General features: G+C 42.3%; 1 protein-coding gene across 1 annotated transcript in view; it reads left to right on the top strand.

The window, feature by feature from the left end:
- The window catches only part of LOC126187469 (ADP,ATP carrier protein 2-like), a 34584-nt gene that overhangs the window by 4001 nt on the left and 6588 nt on the right, over positions 1-23995 (top strand). Inside the window, exons 2-3 of the mRNA XM_049928567.1 lie at positions 11324-11585; positions 14571-14805. Of these exons, the coding sequence (XP_049784524.1) occupies positions 11324-11585; positions 14571-14805 (497 nt within the window). The remainder of the gene's footprint in view (positions 1-11323; positions 11586-14570; positions 14806-23995) is intronic.

Below are 23995 nucleotides of genomic sequence, written 5' to 3'. Positions count from 1 at the left end.
CGTTAATGGACTATGGCAGAAGACGAGCGTCGCGAGTGCCTTTGCTAACGACACGACACCGCCTGCAGCGCCTCTTCTGGGCTCGTCACTTTATCGGCTGGACTCTACGCGACTGGAAAACTATCGCCTGGTCAGGTGAGTCCCGATTTAAGTTGGTAAGAGCTGATGGTAGGATTCGAGTGTGGCGTAGACCCCACGGAGCCATGGAGCCAAGTTGTCAACGAGGCACTGCACAAGCTGGTGGTGGCTCCGTAATAATGTGGGCTGTGTTTACATGAATGGACTGGATCCTCTGGTCCAACTGAACCGATCATTGACCGGAAATGGCTATGTTTGGCTACTTGGAGGCCACTGACAGCCATTCATGGATTTAAGGTTCCCAAGCAACGATATCATGTCACCAGGCCACAATCGTTCGTGATTGGTTTGAAGAATATTTTAAACAATTCGAGCGATTGATTTGGCTAGGCAGATCACCCGAAATGAATCCCATCGAACATTTATGAGACATAATCGAGAGGTTACTTCGTGCGCAACATCCTGCACCGGCAATACTTCCCGCAATTATGGCAGCTATGGAGGTAGCATGGCTCAATATTTCTGCAGGGGACTTCCAGCGACTTGAGTCCATGCCACGTCGAGTTGATGCACTACGCTGGACAAAAGGAGGTCCTACACTATATTAGGAGGTATCCTGTGACTTTTGTCACCCCAATGTACACTTGGTCCAGCTATCCTCCCCCTTTTTCATTCCAACTGAAAAATATGTTTTGTTAACCTCTGCAAAATACTCGCTAACTGCAACTATCACTTCCTCATTTAACGAAAATTTCTTCTCAGCAAGACAAAGCAGGAAGATGTCACTTGAGGCTACGTCTGCTGAATAGGTAGGATGAGGAACTAATTAAAAGCACAATTCATGCACTTTCGCTACTGTTATCGCCGATGTGTGAGATGGTGCATAATCCTGGTGAAAGAACACTTTTTTGCGTGCTAATTGTTGTCCTTTTCCAACCAATGCAAGTTTCAAACGATCCAACAATGAAGAACAATAGGGTCCAGTTATGGTTCTGCCTTTTTCCAAGCAATCTATGAGCATTATTCCTGGGGAACCCCAGAAAACAGGGTCACCATATAGCTAGCTGACAAAATGGTGCACTTTCATCACGCTTTGTCCGTTTTGAGTGCCGTTTTGATTCTGGTGTGTAATGATGGATACAGCTTTCATCAACAGTCACAAATCGCCAGGCATTGTCTTGAAATGTGCTGGATCCGCTTTTGGTCCACTGTGAGCAATCGTAGCACCCACATCCCACGCAGTTTTTCATAGCCAATTCTCCATGCAGGATGTTATGCACTCGCTCAGCTGAGATGCCTACAGTCCCAACACTCTCACGAACTGTTATTCGGCAGTCCTACATTACCATATCATGGATTTTGTCAATGGTCTCCTTTGTTGTGATCTCAGTTGCACAGTCAGAGCGCACTTCGTATTCGATGCTTGTCCGACCACGTTTAAATTCATTACTTCAAAAGCAAATGGTCTTCAATCATGACGTAGAGTCCTCATGGATTTCATCTAATTCTGTTTTGATTTGTGCGGGAGTCCCGCCCTTAAATGAAAATGTTTAATAACAGCACGGAACTCGGTTTTCTCCATTTTCGATCACAGTCGGCAGACTGACCAATTCAGACAGCTGTCAACAATGAAGTGTACACTGTATATTGTTGAAATTCTTTATTCGTTTCTTGGAATAATCAAGCTTATCAACCACGAAGGCACAACAAAAATGTTCCATATTACATGGAAATTTACCAGACTTATCAGACCACACTCTTAAATGCAGAAATGTTTTGTTCGTCTTTAATTCGTTATCCGATTTGAATAAGAACGTTTCGAAGTGGCGATTTCTACTACTGGGTGTTCACTTTGTGACTACTGGGTATTCACTTTGTGCATGATATTTTCAGTGAATATTTGACAGGAGGGACTCGCAACAACATAAAATGGTTTTACATTTTGAAATATTCGTTAGCGATTTTGTCAACTGGGTTGGAAAATTTAAAAGCTATGCAGCATATCTTTGCTCCCAAAATTATGTAGGGTAGCAACGGAATGATCTGAAAATCAGTCAGTCTTCTTTGAATATAGATCCCAAGAGAAATGGTTATTTTCCACTGATTGTGACGCTCTTCTAGTTTCTATACATGATGGAGTTAAGGATCACATACAAGAGCAATGAAGAAATTGTCAGACAATTTATGTCAAGCTCTTTCTTTTCCCTTCACAGCCATTATTATTGTGATCTATGTTTTCCGATCACTTTGATTTTACGTACCGACACCGTTCGAGAGTATTAATGTACGCTAACGTCTTCCTGTCAATTAATTGCGCCTCAGTCTGTTAGCAGTAGGTATAAAATCAATTTAACTAAGTACGGAAGTTAGAACATTATCACGTTTTTCTCTTGCTTAAAAGCGTTACCTTGAAATTAAACTAAACCATCGTTTTAGTGAAATCAGTTTTTAAAGTTACAGTACACATTGTTTTTTTTGTGATATTATTCTTATAAATCTCCAACTGAGTGTGCCCCTCGTTGATTGGTCGTTCGCGGAGACCGTGAGCAGAGATATCCCTATTTACCTTTAATATAGCACTGCCCATTTTGCTGGGTTCTGACCTTAGAAACATAGGATAAATAACAGTTAGTAGAGTCGTCTGAATAGGTTTAACACTATAGCGAGCACAACTGCTTAGATTCATGTACACGATTTTAGTTTCACACTATGTAAACGCTTCACTGCATGTTACCCGCGGCGACTGGATTTCTGGATGCAGTCTTGACGAAGGTCATCCCTGCTCGTCCCACGCATAACCTACTGGTGAGTGCTTTGTCGCCTTGGCAGGCTAACGAAAGAGCAAACGTTGAGAAGATACTCTCCTTGCGACGGCACACAGTTCCACTGAAAAATGTCAACTGAAAGGCGCAAAATGATAATCAAACTTGTGACCAGGGGGACGTTATACTACTGATCTTAACAGGGCCTAGGTTCTAGGAATAATTGTGTGTCGTGTATGAAGGCCATTTACACCAGTAGTGCATGTCGTGGCAACACTAAGCTTGGGTAGCTCATCATGGGACTTCCGACTGGAGTGATATCGTTAAATAACACACTGGACTATAACATACTGAAATCTTTGCGACGAATGCAGTTTCTGCTGTGTACAGACAACTGCCGTGGGCGAGTTTAGTAGCCTCTAGGAAAGATTAATATTAATAGTCGCCACGAGGCACGTGTTAAACGATTCAAGAGTGAGGTAATGCCGAGACATGAAAAAAATCTTAAAGGAACGTACACGAAAAGAGAAGGTGCAAGATACAAGTTATACCGTATATCAAATAAAAATTAATTCAGATGAGAACAACAGTACATAAACGACCGTAAACAGCTGACAGAAGTCACAGACTTTACCTTGTCTCAAATGTTGCAGATAACAATGCGAAGCGCCTCTCGTCTCTTTACTATACACAGCTCCATACCGCTACTGAAATTATCTAACCCTATTGTCTCTAATGCTATTCAGAGCCTCGCTGTTCTTATTACATTCTCGCAGGTATTAAGAGCAGTCAAATGGATAACAATACCCAGGGAACGGGAGCCCATTGTGCGCGGAGAGCTCCGATTAAAACAGTCGTTGAAGTAAATCGGTGTGAGACTGAAGCTATCTCCCGAAGACAGCACTGCGATTGGCTAATGCACAAATTCAAATGTGCACTTACACAAGCGAGCAGATTCTCTACAAGAGACATTCTCCAAATCTGCTTCCATCGCAAAAGTGAATTATATACACGTTTATCAGTAAATAAAGCGTCTTTACTCTCCCAACAGTCCTGCGGCGTCGCTCGAAACATCACCCGAGGCATGGCCTATCATCCACCATAACCTGGCGTTTGAGAAGCTGCTTGGTCGCGTCTTCCTCCCACTCAAAGTGAAAATGTTGGTAACATATTTACGCACTGCGAAGTTATTTAGTACAGGTGAGAGTGGAACTACATTTTGAATCATATAAAAAGTGTAGCTATCTAATCATCTTTGGGTTTTGAACTTCTTGTCTCGTTTCCACTTCAGTGACCGATAACGAACTGACCTGGATAAATCTGCAATGGACATTCACACCAACTGTCATGCCGGTGGCTGCCAATCACCTTAAGTACACAGATGAGCCAAAACATTATGACCACTGCCCACTGCGAGATTGAATGCCTCCTGTTGGTGTTGAAGGCACGTGACGCAGTAAGAAAAGAGTGTAAGCACAAGAGAGACGAATGGCCAGGCGTTTTGGCGAAGATACGGGCCGAAAATGCGGAAAGCCACTGCTATAAGCTATTTTGTCAAAGGGTATATTGTTGTGCCGCTGCGGCTGGAAACGAGAATCTCTGAAACGGCGATGCTGAACACCTGTTGGCGTACTACTGTCATGAGCACCTGTGGAAAGTGGTTTAAGGCAGGAGAAAGAACGGGTAGGGCGTATGGTAATACACGACCACATCTCATCATAAATCGTAGAACTCGGAGAATCCCCCACTGTGTAAACCAGGATAGGCAGCTGTTTGTGGCAGATCTGACGATAGAGTGCAGTGCTGGTGCCAGCACAAGTGTTTCGGAGCACACCATTCACAGGCCGTTGTTGAACATGGAGCTCCACATCACACGACCCTTACGTGTTCCTACGTTGACCCAGCGGCATCGCCAATTATGACTGCAGGAGCACAGCATCACTGAGTTTTCACAGTGGATTAACAGAAACGTGTCGCCTATCGAATGGATCGCATTTCGTGTTACGTCAGGTCGATGATCGGTTTCTTACGTCACGTGATCCAGACGAATGGCTGCACGAAACGCTTTGCGCCACAGATGCAGGCCAGTCAGGACGGAATTATGCTATGGGGTGCATTGATTGGGCTTGCATGGAATATGTGGCAGTAATTGAAGACATCATCACAGCTGTGAACTACGTGAACATTATTGAGGACTACCTGCATTGCTTCTTGTTTGAAGTCTCCGTCTATGACATCTTCCGTCAGGATGATTGTTCGTGTTGCAAGGTCAGAATCGTGCTACTCTACTTAAAGGAACATTATAGTGAACTCACACTGATGTCTTGGCCAGCAAATGCGCCTGATGTGTACCCACTGCAACACACATCTGGTGCCAGATGCGTGCCCGTAAACCACCATCCCGTAATTTGCGGTAATTGCATGACGTGTGAGTAGACATCTGCTGCCACATACTTCGGGAAACCTGTAAAGGACTTGTGGAATCCATGCCAAGCAGAATCTCTGTTGTACTGTGTTTGAAAAGTGGAACGACATGCTATTAAACAGTTCGTCATAATGTTTTGGCTTTTCTGTGTATGTGAGTCAGTGAAGCTTCATATAAAAGGCCTCTTCTGTCTGACGACTGTGGGTGTTACTCATTTATCACACAGAGCAGATAATGACACTCTTCTCTGGCGGTGTTCACACATGCATGGAGCGTTTGTTTCGCTGTGGATCAGGCATCCCCTTCTGGAAGACGACACGACCTGAAGTAAATGACTAACGTATTGTAATAAGATGGCGCCTCTGCATTCACATCCCGGTATAAGAGGAGGAGGAGGAGAGTAGTGTTTAACGTCCGGTCGACGACGACGTCACTAGACACGTAGCACAAGCTCAGATTAGGGAAGGATGGGGAAGGAAATAGGACACACCCTTTGTCAAAGGAATCTTCCCTGCATTTGCCTGAAGCGATTTACGGAAATCACGGAAACCTAAATCAGGATGGCTGGATGCAGGTTTCAACCGTCGTCGTCCCGAATGCGAGTCCAGATTCTTGTGACAGGAATAAGAGTTCATTAGAATGATGGAACTGATCGTTTTCTTGATGGTCGCGATTTCTCAGGAGAGAGAGAGAGAGAGAGAAGTCTGGAGAGAGGAGGACGATCTGTTTAAGCTAGTTGATGCGCTCTACAATATGTATTTATACCACTAATATTTAGTTTTGGCTCCAATGTGAGACAGCAAAGCCATAGGTGGCCATACAATTTAGCACGCAGCCCTTTCTCGCCATACACTAGAATCAGTTTACTGCTGGGGCACAGATTTTTTCGACACGAAGGGAGAGAGGAATCCACTTCTCTCATGTTTAAATATCATTCCAAACCTACGACTGGTGATATAATGAACAATATCTACCTTATTCTTCAATAATGCAGCGGAGTGGCGCGTGCAGCGTGTAAACTGCTAAACACTGCAAGGCATGTCGCTTCCGTAGCTGGGGTCGCTGGCGCATGTCAGTGGGGTAGCGCTGGATTCAGAATCCTAGGGGTGGATAAAATTATCACTACAATTATTTGGCTAGGAAGGGGATAGAGGTGGGCAAGTCTGCTACTATGTCCTCGATTAAATTTCAGGCGTCTCCGCAATGTCTCAAGAAGCTGGGGCAGATGAACTTGTGGGTGCTGATCAGTTGTCGGATGGGAACGTTAACCCCCCCACCTCACCGCTTGGTTCAATTAGATCGGAGTAGGCTACGTGCCGGCTACGAATTTCGCCGTCTCCCTTCTCTCACCATCATTATACAATGCAAACATAACATTACATTATACATGCACCCATAAAACTCGCCTACACTCTTAAAATACACATGCGACACAAATCTCAAATATTCGCAAGGAAATGGGTCAGTGTGCGTGGACCCTTTCCGACAGGCGGATGAACCCTCCGCGTGGTATATCCCAGCCAACAATGCCCTACAACATTTACATTTTGTATTAGATGGCTCTGTATGGAACTGTCTTTTCCCCCAATGGCTTCACGGGGCGTAGATGAGCTATGTTCTGCCAGTGTTCATTGTTCCTTCATCCTTCCTCCCCTCGTATGACCAACAACTCGGTTGTTGGTTTTTTGTATTAGGTGCATTGTGCTGCCACCTACTGCCAGATACTCCATATCAGCAATCTCAGTAGTCATTAGACATCGTAAGAGAGCAGAATGGGGCGCTCCGTGGAACTCACGAACTTCGAATGTGGTCAAGTGATTAGGTGTCACGTGTGTCATACGTCTGTATGCGAGATTTCCACACTCCTAAATATCCCTGGGTCCACTGTTTCCGATGTGATAGTGAAGTGGAAACGTGAAGGGACACGTACAGCACAAAAGCGTAAAGGCCGACATCGTCTGTTGACTGACCGGAACTGCCGACAGTTGAAGAGAGTGGTAATGTGTAGGCAAATATCTATCCAGACCATCACACAGGAATTCAAAACTGTATCAGGATCCACTGCAAGTACTATAACAATTAGGCGGGAGGTCAGAAAACTGATTTCATGGTGGCTCATAAGCCACACATCACGCCGGTAAATACCAACGACGCCACGCTTGATGTAAGGAGCGTAAACATTGGACGACTGAACAGTGGAAAAACGTTGTGTGGAGTGACGAATTACGATACACAATGTGGCGATCCGATGGCAGGGTGTGGGTATGGCGAATTCCCGGTGAACGTCATCCACAAGCGTGTACAGTACCAACAGTAAAATTCGGAGGCGGTGGTGTTATGGTATGCTCTTGTTTTTCATGGAGGGGACTTGCACCCATTGTTGTTTTGCGTGGCACTATCACAGCACAGACCTACATTGATGTTTTAAGCACCTTCGTGTTTCCCACTGTTGAAGAGCAATTCGGGGATGGCGATTGCATCTTTCAACACGATCGAGCGCCTGTTCATAATGAAAGGCCTCTGGTGGAGTGGTTACACGACAATAACATCCCTGTAATGGACTGGCGTGCACAGAGTGCTGACTTGAATCCTATAGTACACCTTTGGGATGTTTTGGAATGACGACTTCGTGCCAGGCCTCACCGATCGACATCGATACCTCTCCTCAGTGCAGAACTCCGTGAAGAATGGTTTGCCATTCCCCAAGAAACCTTGTCGCACCTGATTGAATGTATGCCTGCGAGAGTGGAAGCTGTCATCAAGGCTAAGGGTGGGCCAATATCATATTGAATTTCAGCATTACCGATGGAGGGCACCACGAACTTGTAAGTCATTTTTAGCCAGGTGTCCGGATACTTTTGATCACATAATGTACATCGCGCAAGAACGCCAATGCTTTAACTCTTTCTCAGAATAATTTCTGGTGGAACGTTCAGTGAGTTCCATTCTGATACAGAGCCATAAGTGCGCGCTACCCTGATCCCTAATAGAGAGGCGAACTCTGTATTGGATGCAGAATGTGATCTGTGCGACGAGCTGTTAACCCGCGGATGGAGTGGACGGCACAGCTGCCAGCAGCACGGCGGACTGATGCGCAGTTAACTACGTTCCCCACTTGGCGTGCTTCCGCTCTGCAACTGTGGCCTCCACCCGCTCGTTCTGAATTGCAAGGCACAGTGCTGCCAACATTCGCTTGCTTCTACGTAACCTCTCGCCTCCAAGCAAAACACCTGCGTAATTCCCTAGTCAATCCATTTCATATCGGGACGCAATGACTTTTTTCAGAGTACCGTTCCGGATCGCGTTTCATCTCTAAAACAGTAAGAATACTTACTTACTTTACATTACTACATGATTATACTGTAGCTACTACATTTTTGTTGAACTGTAGTGTGCTCTGCGGTCATCTCGAGTGTACTGCTCAGCTCGAAGGACAAGAATCATTTTGGGCTTTTTCAGAAGAATATACTAATGAAATGCGACAAACTAGATCATCCCTTCACAAAGTTACGTATATCATTTCTAGTACAGATCAACATTCATAATGTGTTAGTAAGAAACAGTTTAGGCAACAAGCTCAGAAGTAGGTAGTTTTTTTTTTACCAATGTATATGACTGATACATAACGAAGATATAATATCGTTTCAACCTACATGGCGCGCTGGCTAGTACTTATTCCAATAAACAGTATCTCTGAATTAACCTGGCTTTTTCGGGAGAGCGCGTGAAAATACAAACTAAGAACACAAGTAAATATTTTGTCAATGTGTGGAAATCGGTATACACGTAACAACAAGTTTTCTGAAAAACGAGTGGTTCCTTCATAAAAAAAAATCTAACTGGCTATTCTATACAAAATCTCGTAACAAAGCTGTTGCTCTCTAGTTTTCCGCCTATCAGCTGGCATGCTCAGAACTTAAACGTTCACAATGTTTCTTCTTCAGCAACCGGCATTTGAGATCGATGAATGCGTGTGTATATTCTTCTGTAATTAGTCGTTTAATCATCCTGATAGCCAGCAACCAAACAACAGCCAGCAACCAACAATAAATATCCTGAATTTGGTATACAACAGGCTAACGAGCATCAAACATACAGCAGATTTGAATTCTTTCAAAGCATATACTTGTTGCCAGAGATGAAAGTATGGCGATTAATGACTGTGAGTCTGCATGAAGTGTTGTCGCGACCTTGTATAAGATTGGTAACACTATATTCACTGGTGGTTAAATCTGAAGATCTATTGTCGATAGTGTATAATAAATTATAGATGATCAGATCAGTTTCACAAGAAGAACACTAACTTGCGCATCTATAAAACATCGAATAGAGCGTGGTTCAAGTTCGACGCTGATGTTCTAGCTTTATGTCGTTACCGGACGAAATAATTAATTTAAAGTGGGGGCTAGTGCCTTTACGGAAAAATAATTGAGATTTATCGTCTGTGTTCGTACTTCAGTTCGGCACCTGTCTGTAGTTTAAAAGGGTGTATTGTAAAACAAGAATGTCTGGCCTGCCAGATTTGTTGGTGTGGTTATTGCAGGAAGAGCTACAGCTTCATCCGACGAGCTGTTAAATGCTACGTTGATGTAGCTGAACTGTTTTCCACCGTATATCAATGTGTAGAAATCAGTATGGTATGATTCTATTGCTGATGAGTCACTAACGTTGACGATCTAGCCGTCGGATCAATGATGACGCTGGAGAATGTTTCTCTCTTATGTCGTTGCCCAGCTGCAAACGTTCGACAATTGTAGAATGATGTAAAAACCTTCCTTGCTTCAACCGTGTCGGAATTCAGTGACTCCTGAGCTGAACTCTATCAGAGATTCTTGTTCCTGCTGACGGTCTATTTCCGAGCGACTTGTTTTATTTCGGCCACCAGACGTCCCATAATGACGTCAGTGGCCCTTCGGCCCACATCCCACGCCTATGCGTTTCTCTCTCCACCACACATTCCGACCGTGAAATGCATATAATCACTATACCCAATCCCACTACCTAATACTTTGCGACACATCTAACACGTTTGCCACGCAGTGTTAACCGCTGTCCCCTGTCCCATACCCCCACCACCATCACTCCCATCTCTGTATATCTGCGTTTATTTTCACGGAAAGCTGTAGTGCAACGTGAACACAGTGTCATAAAACAATCCAAATCAAAAATAGCACAGAGAGTATGGAAGAGGCTTCATTCTCCTTTTCGCATAATTTGATTAATAATGCAACTAACAAACATTACAGTGGTATTGCAGTGCATAGCAAAACATTTGCAACATTCTTTCTGCTACTGATGTGTTGCGAGCTGTTCGGCGAGTTACCTTTTATTTGAACGTTTCGGAGCTGCAGTTTTATGTAGCAGATAACTCCCAAGCTTTGTACGGCTCCTTCGGCAGGCGCTGTGGAGAACAAGCGTTCATTGAGGTCAACTGCTCCCCTGGCCTGCCATCTTAAAGAGCCATGTGATGCGACTACTGTTTCCTTCTCCTAAATGTTTGATGTGTACACGTACGTCACAACACTCCCAGAATGCCTACTGATGGTAGAGTTTCGGCAACTGTGAGCAAGATACAAAGGGAAGGCATTACATTTCAAATTCAAAATACTTCACGTGATTGTGTTGTACAGCACATAAAATATTTTCAGAAAAAATAAGCCTTATAGTGCTTAACGCAATACATATTATTATTTGGCAATGTCACTTACTGCAAACTAGTATAAGACACATACCACTTTTTTTTGCCGTGTACACGTAGTTCACGGCAAAGAAAAGTATTGTGATCATAGACTGATATTGTACGAGCTGCTGCGCGAAAGCCAGCTGTGACTGGGTCTCTGTTGTGCGAACTACATCAGTCGTCACAAATTTCATTCGAAGGCAGACAAGCTTCTAAAACGTAAATATTCGTAAGACACAAGAATTAGTTGCACAGTGAATCTCATTTCATGTGCTCTGAAACACTTAAAAATTCACTACGATTTGTATTGACACAACTGTGGAACTTGCGCTTTACTTCGTTTGCATGCAGTAAGTGTCTAATATGTCTGCTTTGCAGGTATCATCGATTGCTTCGTGCGCATCCCGCGCGAGCAGGGCGTGCTGGCATACTGGCGCGGTAACATGGCCAACGTCATCCGATACTTCCCCACGCAAGCGCTGAACTTCGCCTTCAAGGACAAGTACAAGCAGATCTTCCTTGGTGGTGTCGACAAGAACACACAATTCTGGCGTTACTTCTTGGGCAACTTGGCGTCTGGTGGTGCAGCCGGAGCCACTTCACTGTGCTTCGTCTATCCTCTAGACTTCGCCAGGACAAGGTCCGTTCTGATACCAAAGCACTGAACATCATACCTCTCAATTGTGGGGCGTTTTTATTGTTCAAAAAACTAATAACTGAAGGAACTGATGGACAAGTGGAAAGGGGGTGGGGATGAGTAGCTTCATAATGTTGTGCTTTGCTGCAAAAATAACTAGATAAATGACTTTCGTGTATTATACAATCAAGCGACACTGTCAGACGTTACTCTCCACTGTCAGTCGTTACGAATCCAAACCACACAGTTGTACTGGAAGTCATGAACTACGGGTTACCAGACGCTTTCAGTGACAGGACAATGATACTGAAAACTGATTCTCCAATACGCTTGATAGGGAGTCACGACACAGGTGTGCAGTATTCTAAGTAGGGGACAGAGGGGAAAAAATGCTACTGTCGAACGATTTGTATTAATCCAAAACACGATCTAAACTATCTGAAACAAAGAGCAAAATACTTTTATATTTAATTAAATTAAATTATTTATTTCACCTGATCTGATCTATCACATCAACCAGCGTTTCACACAGACAGTACCTTTTTTTTTTACATCATAATTAACTAAGAAATAATCATTCTAATATGACAAATGGTATTAAAACGATATGACTGTCTGTAGTGATAATGTGAGAAAATAATATTGACTGTGGACTAATAAAGTTAATACTGGTCGTACTAAGGAGTTCTGATAAAAGGAAATTCAAGGAGACTGCACCAGCTAAGAACACTGGAAAATGAGGAAGATCTGGTTGGAAAGATGTATGTGCAGGGATAACGAGTCCGCACAGAAACAATGGTAATCATTATTGTTGCTTTAGGAGACATGTCATTAACTGTCTTTTGAAACCGGACATGTTATTCAGTTGTCTAACATGATGCGGGAGGTTATTCCAGAGCCGGGTTGCTGAAGGATTTTGCTCTGATGGAAACGTGTGTTTCTGCCATGTTATTGAGACAAGAGCATTAAGGTCGAGGAGAGATGTAGGTGACAGTGTACGGTGATAAGACAGTAGGAAAGACAAAGGGTACGGAAATATCTGCACTTGTCTGCATGCAGCCAGGATAAGTGTGCATATCATGGTGAAACATGATCAAGTAGTCGAACATACGAGATATAATGAACCCGGGCATTCATAACCAGTTTCAGGTGCCGTGAGCTTTCCTGGGAAATGCCTTCCAGGATAACATCGCTGTAGTAAATAATTGGAAATATAAGTGATTGTACAAATTTCTTTTTCTGGTCAAGAGGGAAGAGCGTTTTATATTTTTGTAGGAGGTGGAGAGATGCTGATACTTTCTTGCATACTGCAGTTATGTGCTCAGTCCAATTTAAATTTTCATCTATTATTAGTCCTACACACTTCGCTGAAGGAGAGGTGTTGATATTCCTCCCATTTATGGTTACAGATATTAGGTATTGACGGTATTTCGGGCTAATGAGCCTATAATGACCAAGCAGTACCGCTTGGTTTTGGATGGCTTGAGCCTTACTCCTGTATCTAGTGCCCATCTGGATATTGCACAAAGATCGGTATCGAGATTCACGATAGCTCTTGCAAATTTGTTGGTTTTGTATTTAGATACAACTGGAGGCCATCAGCGAAGCCATGGTATTCGCCGTAGGATAAAATTGATGATACATCCTGAACATACAATGAAAAAAGTATAGGATCTAAAACCGAATCCCGGGAGACGCCTGATAATGCCTTCGACAGTGTAGAAATAATGGAGGTAGGTCGGTAATCAGAGGGTAATTTAACTAGTTCTTGTTTCCAGACCTCACGGAAAACACTTGTGGCTAAGGAGTGTTGAAGATTTATCTGTTATACCGGGCAGTAGTGATTCAATAATAAGCTTCATCATTGGGACTGTGATGCCATCGTATATCCAGTAGACGCTGACGTGATACGCACGAGGGCTTTTTGACGATAGTGCAAGTAACTTGATTTGGAAAGTATTCTTCGTGGAAACGTTTACCCCTAAGAAGTAATCAACGAGTCTCTGTTTCGTTAATGGTTCAATTATGGCAGTAGGTACTGTGAAGTAGCGGTTCAATTATTCGGATGGGACAACTGGATTAGCTGTAATTTTTACTTTGCCCATACCATTTCCACGCAGGTTTTTTCATAGGATAGCTGGTATATTTCTGTTGTCGATTAAGATATTAGTATTAAAATATTCTCAGTTTAAGTTGTGAGGGATGAAAAGTAATGCAAATTATTCTTAACATCACAAAGAAATGTCAGAACCTGAAACTTAGATTGGACGAGGTAGTACAGTAAGATTGTAGGATAAAAGGAGAAACAAATCAGATACAAAACAACGGCGAGGTCAAGAAGGTATTAATTATTACAATCTATGAACCAAATGTTTCCTCGACCAGAAAGAATGGAGAAGAAGAGTTGCAAGAAATGAAAGAAAAAATATTTGAAATGAACACACGCTAAGGTTCTAAAGCTCTCTTTGCAAATGAACTCCTGCATTAAAAAGATAACAGACAAGAGACAGCCATTTTCAAACCAAGGTTACATTCATTTCTAAGCAGTATTTCCAAGTCAGAACAAGCCCCTGAGTTTGTTAATAATTATAACCAAAGACACAGACTGAGGATTATATTCGAGACAGTGAAGACCGATATGAGGTACGCCGAGTTGTTATAAGGTATGCCACGTTGTAACACTACACAACACCAATATACCAAATAATTTGTATTTTGTCAAAGTGCACTTCAAACAGACTAACAATTTATATTTTCTTGCATTGCGTTTTAAAAAAAACTAACTAAACAGTCTCAGTAACAGCACAAACCCTGTCTAAACGTACTTCAGTCCGGCTATGATCCTAACGTTTTCTCATTTTTGCTATACTCTGATACTGTCAAGCTCACAATAGGTGTACAATCATAAAAACCAGCGAGTACCTCTCTGAATTGTGTTATTGAGCCGTCTCTGGTAAGAAACTATATTTCGTTGTGTTGTGATTGCAGGCTAGCGGCCGACGTCGGCAAAGCAGGCCATGAGCGCGAGTTCAGCGGCCTGGGCAACTGCATCGCCAAGATCTTCAAGTCTGACGGTATGACTGGCCTGTACAGAGGGTTCGGAGTCTCCGTCCAGGGTATCATCATCTACCGCGCCTCCTACTTCGGCTTCTTCGACACCGCCAAGGGCTACCTGCCCAACCCAAAGAACACACCCTTCCTCATCTCGTGGGCCATTGCGCAGGTACTTCAGCGCTACTGTTTCTTTTATGCCTAACATGTTTTTTGTTTTTCATCAGCTCTTTTGATCGTTACTCTTATCGTTATTCTTCAGCTAGGGATTTGTTTTGATAACATTCGAGATACTCTTGTCATACATTCGAGTACAAGTACGTCTTGCTCTCGATACAGGCTTCAGGAGATCTACAATAGATTAGTAGTATCTTGCGACGCACTAGGAACAAATGCAGTATACTACGCATTTTAAGAACTATTGAATTCCAACTGTAAGTCTTGTATATTATATGCAGGGTGGTCAGAAACAGTCTGCAAAGCTTGTAAGGGTTTTAAGGGTAGGTTGTGCTGAGAAATAATTGTTCAGAAGCAAATGTGACACGTGGCGCCATTTACCAGCTAATTAGCATCGAAGTTAGGGAAACAAGTCGTTGCTCCCGTAGATTCAAACGGCCTTCCAAATGAAATATTGGTGTCAGTTGTTATCATAGTGTAGATGATGGCACACGAGACGGCTCAGCCTTTGTCTCGTGTTCGATATTTACTGCCGTCCCATGTCCAGTTTTTCTGTCGCTCTCTTGTTCGGTTTTAGGAAACCAAACGAAGAATACGTTTGGCGACACCGTCCCTGACAGGCGCTTGAATTTACGCTCGAAACGGGCTGATTGGCTAACTTCAATGGTAATTAATTCTGAAACAACGCAACGCATCGATTACTTTCTTAAAAACTACTACTCAGCACAACCTACGCTGCAACACACTTACAAGCTTTTCAGACTGTTTCTGAGGTCCTGTATAGCTAGCGACCTGCCCCAGATTCGCACGCGTAGCAATAAGTCTCCACGGCCGGACGACTTTTCCGGCGTCGAGTAATTACTTATGTACAAAAACCCCCCTCGTAAATCAGTCTATCTAACACCGAAAACCGCATCAAAAGCCATACAGCAGTTTCTGGGATTATCCTTCACACACCGCTAGAAAAGTGCTGCGACCGGACTTTAATTTGTAATAACTATAGAAGAAGTAATAAGTGAACTTATAATAGGCTACTGTATTCCTTCCTGAGGGGAGTAGGGGGGGGGGTTACGGGAGACAGTGATAGAAGCACGGTGAGGTGAAGATAAAAAGCAGCAAAACCAACCCGCACTTTAAAGTCATATGTCCGTAATGAACAATTGAAGACTAATATCATGATACCAATTAGCTTGCATACGTTCTGGAACACGTTCATAATTATCATAAGTCTTATGAACGATGTTTGAGAAGTATAGTGAACAACGAGAAGAGGATAGATGTCTCGTCCATAATTTTCGTTGTAGTAAACGTCTTCAGCACTTCAGATTACTTCAACTTCCTCCAATGGACTTTGATCAGTAACTTGGCTTGTCGAAACTGTCTTGTTCTTGTTAGTCTGTGGATTCTCTACGATGATCAGTAGCTTCGAAAATAGCTAAAGGTACAAAATTTATATGCCTCTAGCAGTCGTTTATAATCACACCAAACACCATGACGATCTTCGCATCATTCGAGCGTTCTGGTTTGTTTAGCACTGCCGTATGAGCGAGGAATGAGACATGCATTGGGCGAATTACAGTATTTTTGTACGACGATATAAGAATAAATGATAAAATAAATTATGGTTACCTGACATCGTCGGCAGGAGCGCGATTTCTTGTTATGAAAAAAATAACGTTCTGGTTGAAGAAGTTTTATATACTCAGATCGCGTGACTTACAAATGTGTAGGAGTAATTTCGGTAAATTTTAACTGCCATCCTCAAACCCTTAACGTACATCAATTTAGTGCCACTATATAAAGTCCACTGTCATCTAGTCCTGCATACATAGTAACTTAACTCGCTGGAGCAGACACATTAGTGCTGCGTCATACGTCAACGTTCATAAAAGTTGGTGTTGAAATACATTTTGTATACAGACGGCGTTTTTAACACCATCTTTTAAGAATGTGTACCACATGTACAGTTTAATCATTTGATGTATGACGTGACATTAATGCGTCTACTCCAGCGAGTTAAGTTCCAATGTTTTCAGGATCAGATGACAGTGCACCACATACAGTGCCACTAAAATGATGTATATTAAGGATTTGAAGATGGTAATTAAAGTTTGCCGAATAAAGTCGTTCACATTTGTAAGTCACGCGACCTGGGCAAGTGAGACTTCTTCAACCAGGTCACATTTTTCTAGATAAAATCAGTGACATCAAAGACAGCAACATTGACTTCTATAAGAGAGTTCTATTCGAAATGTAATGACCATTTTAATAAGACGAGAAAAGATCTGTTCATTGGCTACGAAACGCGATGATAGACGAGTGTATCTCTGATCACGAAACAGTTCTAATGTGACTAGAAGTTTCGTATAAAAGTCTTCAATAACTGCGATCTTGTATTTTGTGTACTATCTGGGTGTAGATCTTTACTGTGAAGTAATGTGAACCCGGTATTTTCTATATAGAAGAGGTTCCTTTCTTCAACGACGCGATCTGTAGCATTAGATTCTGGTTTGTAAAATAATTTCCTGTTCCCTCTCAAAGCCACAGAAAAATAGTATTAAATACACTTCGAATGAAAGAAAATTAATGGTTTGCTACCGTCAAGATTCTAGACCTTTTGGTGCCATATCCGTATTGTTTTTATTCTACTCTGTCGTTGTACACCCACGTCTCATCCTTAATGGTGATTAACGTCATTAATACTCTATTCTCTGACATAAAGATTGAAGCCTCCCGGCCGCATACTTTTTTATTTTTACTTTTTTCAGTTTATTGACTTTCGGTTCGGCCCTATGCAGCCATTTCAATAGTGGACATACGTATGATAATGTGTTTGAGGCGGCTTTCGTGTCAATAACGACGACACAGATGTAAGGACAAAACAACAACCAGTCGCCGAGCGGGAAAAAATCTCCGACCCGGTCGGGAATCGACGCCGAGCCCCTTCAAGTTCGCAATCTGCCGCGCTGATCCCATAGCTACTCAGGGGGACCGGCCGCAAATAAAAGCAGACTAATAACAACTTCACTGAGCCGTGTGACCACTCACTTTCCCGACGATCTATTCGCAAAATGAACGGGTAGAGGCCTTAATGTAAGACACAATATATAGTATCCTCTGCTTTGTAGTGATTCGTAGTGTATACGTACACGGGGACGTACAAGTCATTCCAAATAGTTCAACTTGCATCGAACACGATCATATTTACATCATGATGGCTTATTTGTAGTATCGTTTGAGAGCAATACACACCTTAAATTCAAAGAGGCACGATCTCTGGAAGAGGAAGAGTATTCACTAAAAATGATAAGTTTGTGGAAGCGAATGATCTGACCAACGACAAGCCGCGCGGCTAAGGCGCCTTGTCACAGCCCGCGCGGTTCCCCCCGTCGGAGGTTCGAGTCCTCCCTCGGGCATGGGTGTGTGTGCTGTCCATAGAGTAAGTTACTTTAAGTTAGGTTAAGAAGTGCGTAAGTTTAGGGACCGATGACCTCCGCATTTTGATCCCATAAGACCTTACTACAAATTTCCTACCAATTTCAACAAATTATTTATGAGGGGTACGTTCTAAAATGTTAAGTTATCTTCTCGATTATTTAAGGTTACATTATTGGTTATTAAAGTTGCCACATGAAACAGCATAGTAATGAATTTAATCATTTCCGCTCTACAAGCTTAACCTTGTGCGACATCTTTACTACTATCACCAATGTCTAATCTGTACCCTTCGCCAAAGCCACTGTTACTTTCTCTTTTAACAATCTGACATATTTGAGTAAGCTGCATCTTCAAAAGATTTTGCGAAATCTTTATAATTCATACCCTGTCATATCCACAAACACTCTACAAGAATGTTGGAAAATTTGTAGTTAAATGGTTAAAATGACTAAGCACTATGGGACTTAACATCTGAGGTCATCAGACCCCTAGACTTAGAACTACTTAAACCTAACTAACCTAAGGACATCACACACAACCATGCCCGAGGCAGGATTCGAACCTGCGACCGTAGCAGCAGCGCGGTTCCGGACTGAAGCGCCTAGAACCGCTCGGCCACATGGCCGGCATTTGTAGTTAATTTTAATCATATGAGAATATCGGCATTAAGACTATGCATGAACGAAGAAACAAATAATCCACTACGTCGGGAGTTACTGTTACTTAAATCATTCTGTTAATTATTGAATTTGTTTTATATTCCTGATCTGCTAGCGAGTACTTTGTTCCAGAAATTTAGCAGTAAAGCCTTTCATGTTTATGGTTAAACAACGCTACTATAATTTCAAAATTATGATGAGTAACGTCCATGTATTGTTTGCAAATCCAAATTCACCTCTCCATTAGGTATGGCTTTAACTAAACTTATATACTGATTAGCGCAATTTTGGCCTACGAGTAAACCATCAGTCCTAGCTGTATCAGATCAAACATTTAGGCTAATTTTGTCTTCGATACCTTTCATTATCTATTCTCTCGTTTAACAGTTAATTTGATTGCATTGTACATATCTCGTAGAAAACAATCATTTCGTAATGTCTAATGCATTACCAGCAATTTTCACTTCAAAAATTAATGGCGATGTTTTTATAAGTACTACAGTGGGTGGTTCTTCACACGTGATGAATCTGTTTTTGTTTGGCAATGTAATCTCGCTTTACTGGCGTCACCAATGTCTGCAGCAGAAAGAATGCGTGAAATTTGCTGCTCTTTCGTTGTAGTAGTTGAAGGTCATATCACCGCAAATAAAGTTCCTCGTCGCCCATTTTAGAATAAAATATATCGAATGTTCAAAGTAGTCAAAATCTTCCTCCTGAACATGCCATTCACCAAATTTATGCAAAATCAATCAAATGACTCCAGCGAACTGCTGAATGGAATTTGCTGTCTGGTTTCAGAGAAGATAAAATATTACTGTAGCAAATAACACACGCCTGATCGGATGAATTTGTTGGTGACGTGCACATTTATTGGTAAAGTCATTTCATGGAAAGTTCGTACTATGGCCTCACAAATTGATTGATAGGTCTAATTATGTAGCCAGTTCGAATGACACGTAAAATTTTTAATTGTCCGTATATACAGTTCAGTCAATAACTACAGTTCGTTCACACGTGGTCCTTCCCTGACAGTACCATGAACTCCTGAGGTTAACAATTTCTTCACAGTTATCCCACTCATTCACCTTGCTACAACGTTCATAAACAGTGAAGCTTCTTGAATTTCACGTACATGCTATATGCCATAAAAGTTCTTCCGAATCTCTTCTAATTTTAAGGCTTGTCCTCGAATCTTACCCAGGAAAACACTTCAACTCTTCAGCTCTTGTTCCTCTAATCTAGCTACCTTTTAACACACCCACTCTCCTCGTGTTCAATAAAGAACCACAAACTCCATGCCGCGTACATCAAACAGTTCTACACTACCGCCGACACCACAACAATTTAAAACACAAGAATGTTTCTCTCATTGCAAATTTCACGTTCCGCGACATCAACACCCGTGTGGTGTAATGCTCCGTTCATGGTCACTGTCCAAATTACTGTTCGCGTTTTCAGTTTATCAACTCTCTGAATACCATGAACTCTACCAGAGTTCCATTACCGTTTACTCTCAAACTATTCTCCGCTCTATCCTTTCAACTGTCTCCTTCTTCCATTTTTAACATAGGTTACGTGTTCTTTAACTAAATATTACAAACAATTGCTACTGACACTCATTCATAAATGCACTAATTCCACAGCCAGCCATACAGCTATGTTGGCGCTGTAACACGCCTGCTTCTGACAGTTCAGAGCCCGCCTCCATGTTTGTAAACTCGCGGCCCACAAACACGTTGATCACCGATGACATGCTACGCCCCTCCATTCATTTGAAACGCCGTGCTATAATCTGGCGCTTCAGTCCGACAGATACACCACTCATCTTGCCATCGACAACGCTATCCCATCCTCTCCAAAATCAACTTACGGTCACGCTGCGTCTACTAACTGTCACGTCCTCTTCAATCTCACTGGTCACATTTATTCCGCTCTCAAATGTTAGTTCAGTGAATTCTCTCATATAAAAATACATATTCACCATGAACTTCTTCCTCCATAGGATCTTCTCCTAGTAAACAGTCCTCCGATTGAGGAACGTAGCTGACACATGCTACCTTTTTATCCAGTGGCTGACACTTAGCTTAGATTTAAGTCCTTTCTCTTGACATTGTGAAATTTCTAAAATGCTTCTACCTTCCCCTTCTTCTAGCTTGGCTGGCAGATGAATTTTCGTTATTTTTGCGAGCACTTATATCGTTGTAAATAAGAGTCTCAGAGTACACACTCTAGCTAATTTAGTGTGCTGTGTACCATCTAAATTATACCTTTTCGGATTTACAAAATCTCTAACAAAAGCCCCCCAACTGCTTCTCCTCTTCTTTGCCTTCTCTCTTTGCTTCTTTTTGCTTACTAGAACATTCTTCCATCCAGAAATCATCTTGCTCGCTCTCTTCACTCTCCAATCTACATACGTTTCTGTCGTTCTCTTCTTCTCTAACACACATTGGGACGTTTTCGCTCTTCATATCGACATTCCCACTTTCTTACCCACCAGTAACACCAACAATACTATCTTTCCTCCTTCCACCTTTTATGGAGACAATCTCCTCCTTTTCATTCGTCGGTTCCTCTTGTCTACTACTATCTGTTTTCTTCTTTTCCTCCTCCCAAAATTCTTCCTCCTTTCCCCACAAACCTTCTACTCATGTCGATCTTCGATATTTATCGCCTTTTCTTCCTCTTCTGCGTTTCCTCCTTCTTCATTGTGCCCTCAAACCTTCTCCTCTTCTTTCCACCTTCCTTCCTCCTTTCTGAACTCTTCATACTCCTCCAGTCATTCTTAGTATTCATGCTCATGTTTGTATTTCCCACATCAATGCTATTTTCTTCTTCTTCCTGTTTCTTGTCTTTTGTTGTTGTGTCTTCTCTTTTAGACCCATCATCCTCAAACTCTACGTCTTCTTCTGCAGTAAAAAGTATTCGAAGCTTTTATTTCTTTGTTTATTGTGGATACTCTCTTTTTCTTCTTTTCTCTCTTCATTAGATACTCAGCCTGCCTAACCTTCACTTGGAATACTGAACTCTTCTAATTTCCTTCCACACTACCGCATCTGTTGTCCTTTCCCGTCAGCTCCTTCTTTCTTTTATTCTTTCTTCTCTTCATATTTACTGTTTTCTAAAATGTAGGTATTTAGTGAACCATCAACCGACAGATTTATACGTGGCTTACCATAACGGCCCAGTTCCATACAGTCCACCTCTCGCACCACATTACTGCGTGTGACGTCATTCCTGTCTGCGGAGTGTCAACCTCTATCGCAACCTTTTTCTCGTGCCTCACAGTTGGCTGTAAAGTCACCCGTCTGCTCGATCGTTAGATTCTAAAAAATCCTTTTCTCGCGCCACATAGATACGCATGATGCTTCTCTCCTCTGTGTGACTGTCAACTTCTACGAAATCCTCTTCTCGCACCACAATGTTGAGGAGGTTTTCTCGTTCTGTAAACTAGGATAACCAGCGATCTCATGACAGAGTGCAATGCTGGTGCAGGCACAAGAGTTTCGAAGCAAACCACTCAGCGTACATTGGGCTCCCCAGCAGACAAACCCTACGTGTTCACATGCTCCTCTAACGACATCGTCAGTTACGATACCAGTAGGCACGCGATCGTCGAGATTATACTGTGGATCAATGGAGACTAGGCACCTGGTCAGATGAACCACGTTTCTTGTTACTTCAGGAGGACGGCTGCTCGAAACATGCACAGCGCCTCCGACGTGGGCTGGTAGTTGCAGTGTTATGCTACGGTGGACATTCATCTGGGTTTCCATGTGGCCCGTAGTAGTAATCGAAGACAACATGACAGCTATGTGCAACGTAAGCATTGTTATGAAACATTTTTATGAAGTATCTGCACGGGTTGTCACAACATTTTGACTCATGAGTGTTTGACAGCATGAAGGTTGGGAGCTTTGAGCGGCCTGATTCAGTAAATCCTGTTGATCTGCTTTAAACAACGAAAATAATTTTCCTTGGATTATGATCTGATACAGAATACGTCCATCTCTGAAACTGTAATCACAGTGTAGTACGTGTAAAATTTTTATGAACACTAGCGACAGAAAGTGCGACCTTACGTGTTTGTTCCTGTGAACAGCAATCACTGTCCGTTCGACTCTCTCAATTCTCTCCGTTGACTTAACGAGAAGTAACATAGTATGACGTAACATACAACGCACTCAGTAGACCGGCCAGAGAATTTCTAAGTGGGAAACACCAGAATATGGGGAGCCTAAGTCAGTTCTCACTGTCTTCCCTTGCTTGAACAGGGAAAACCGAAGAAAAATAACTTTAAAATACGGAATTACGTCTATTCTACCACCCACCAAGGACATTTACTCGTAAAACTCTGCATTTGTATACTATTGATGTTTCGAAGTTAACGAATCTATTGCTACAGAAACACAATTCCCCGAAGAAACATTACCGCTTAACAGACAATTATGAGCAGCAGATCCGCAACAGGTAAGCATTTTGCTTGTGACCATATGTATTAGTTTAACAAATACAGTACGTACAGAGTCGTCTTTCCATATTAGAAGTTGCTGTGTTTTCATACTTTATTTCCTCACTCGTCATCAGAGAGCAATTGAAGTGATTAGAAGACAGCGGGATGAAAGAGCATGCACACTCGATAAAGACTACGTGTGGACCGGTGCGCCATTTCTGGCATATCGGCGCTGCCCTAGTCCAATACCAAAAGTCACAATGGTCATACTGTACACACTTCTGACCCGAATTGTTCCGTCCTCCTGTATTTTAATGACTCAACTGAAATAGAACTCTTTCCGCGTGGAGGCAAGGTCCAGGTGTTAATACTTACCCGTATTTTAATTGTAGTTAATTGATTTGTCGGGCATGGTGATCTATTGCTAAAGTTCGTTATTAATGTAGTTATGAAACTGCAGTTGCATACCACTTTCTCGTTCTGTTTTTTGTTAAGCGTATAGTTACTAGTATTATTGGTTCTAACTATCGTGGCTCGTAAGCCTTGCAACATTAGGTAACACATTCTACGCGTTTCAAACGTAGCAGTAAAATCTTTCTAGGAGGTTTCCTTACAGGTACTTACACCGCTCCTAAACC

The sequence above is a fragment of the Schistocerca cancellata genome, chromosome 5, assembly GCF_023864275.1.
Source record: "Schistocerca cancellata isolate TAMUIC-IGC-003103 chromosome 5, iqSchCanc2.1, whole genome shotgun sequence".
Taxonomy (NCBI): Eukaryota; Metazoa; Arthropoda; class Insecta; order Orthoptera; family Acrididae; genus Schistocerca; species Schistocerca cancellata.
Note: the sequence above shows the minus strand (reverse complement) of the source record. Positions and strands in the feature narration are given on the sequence as shown.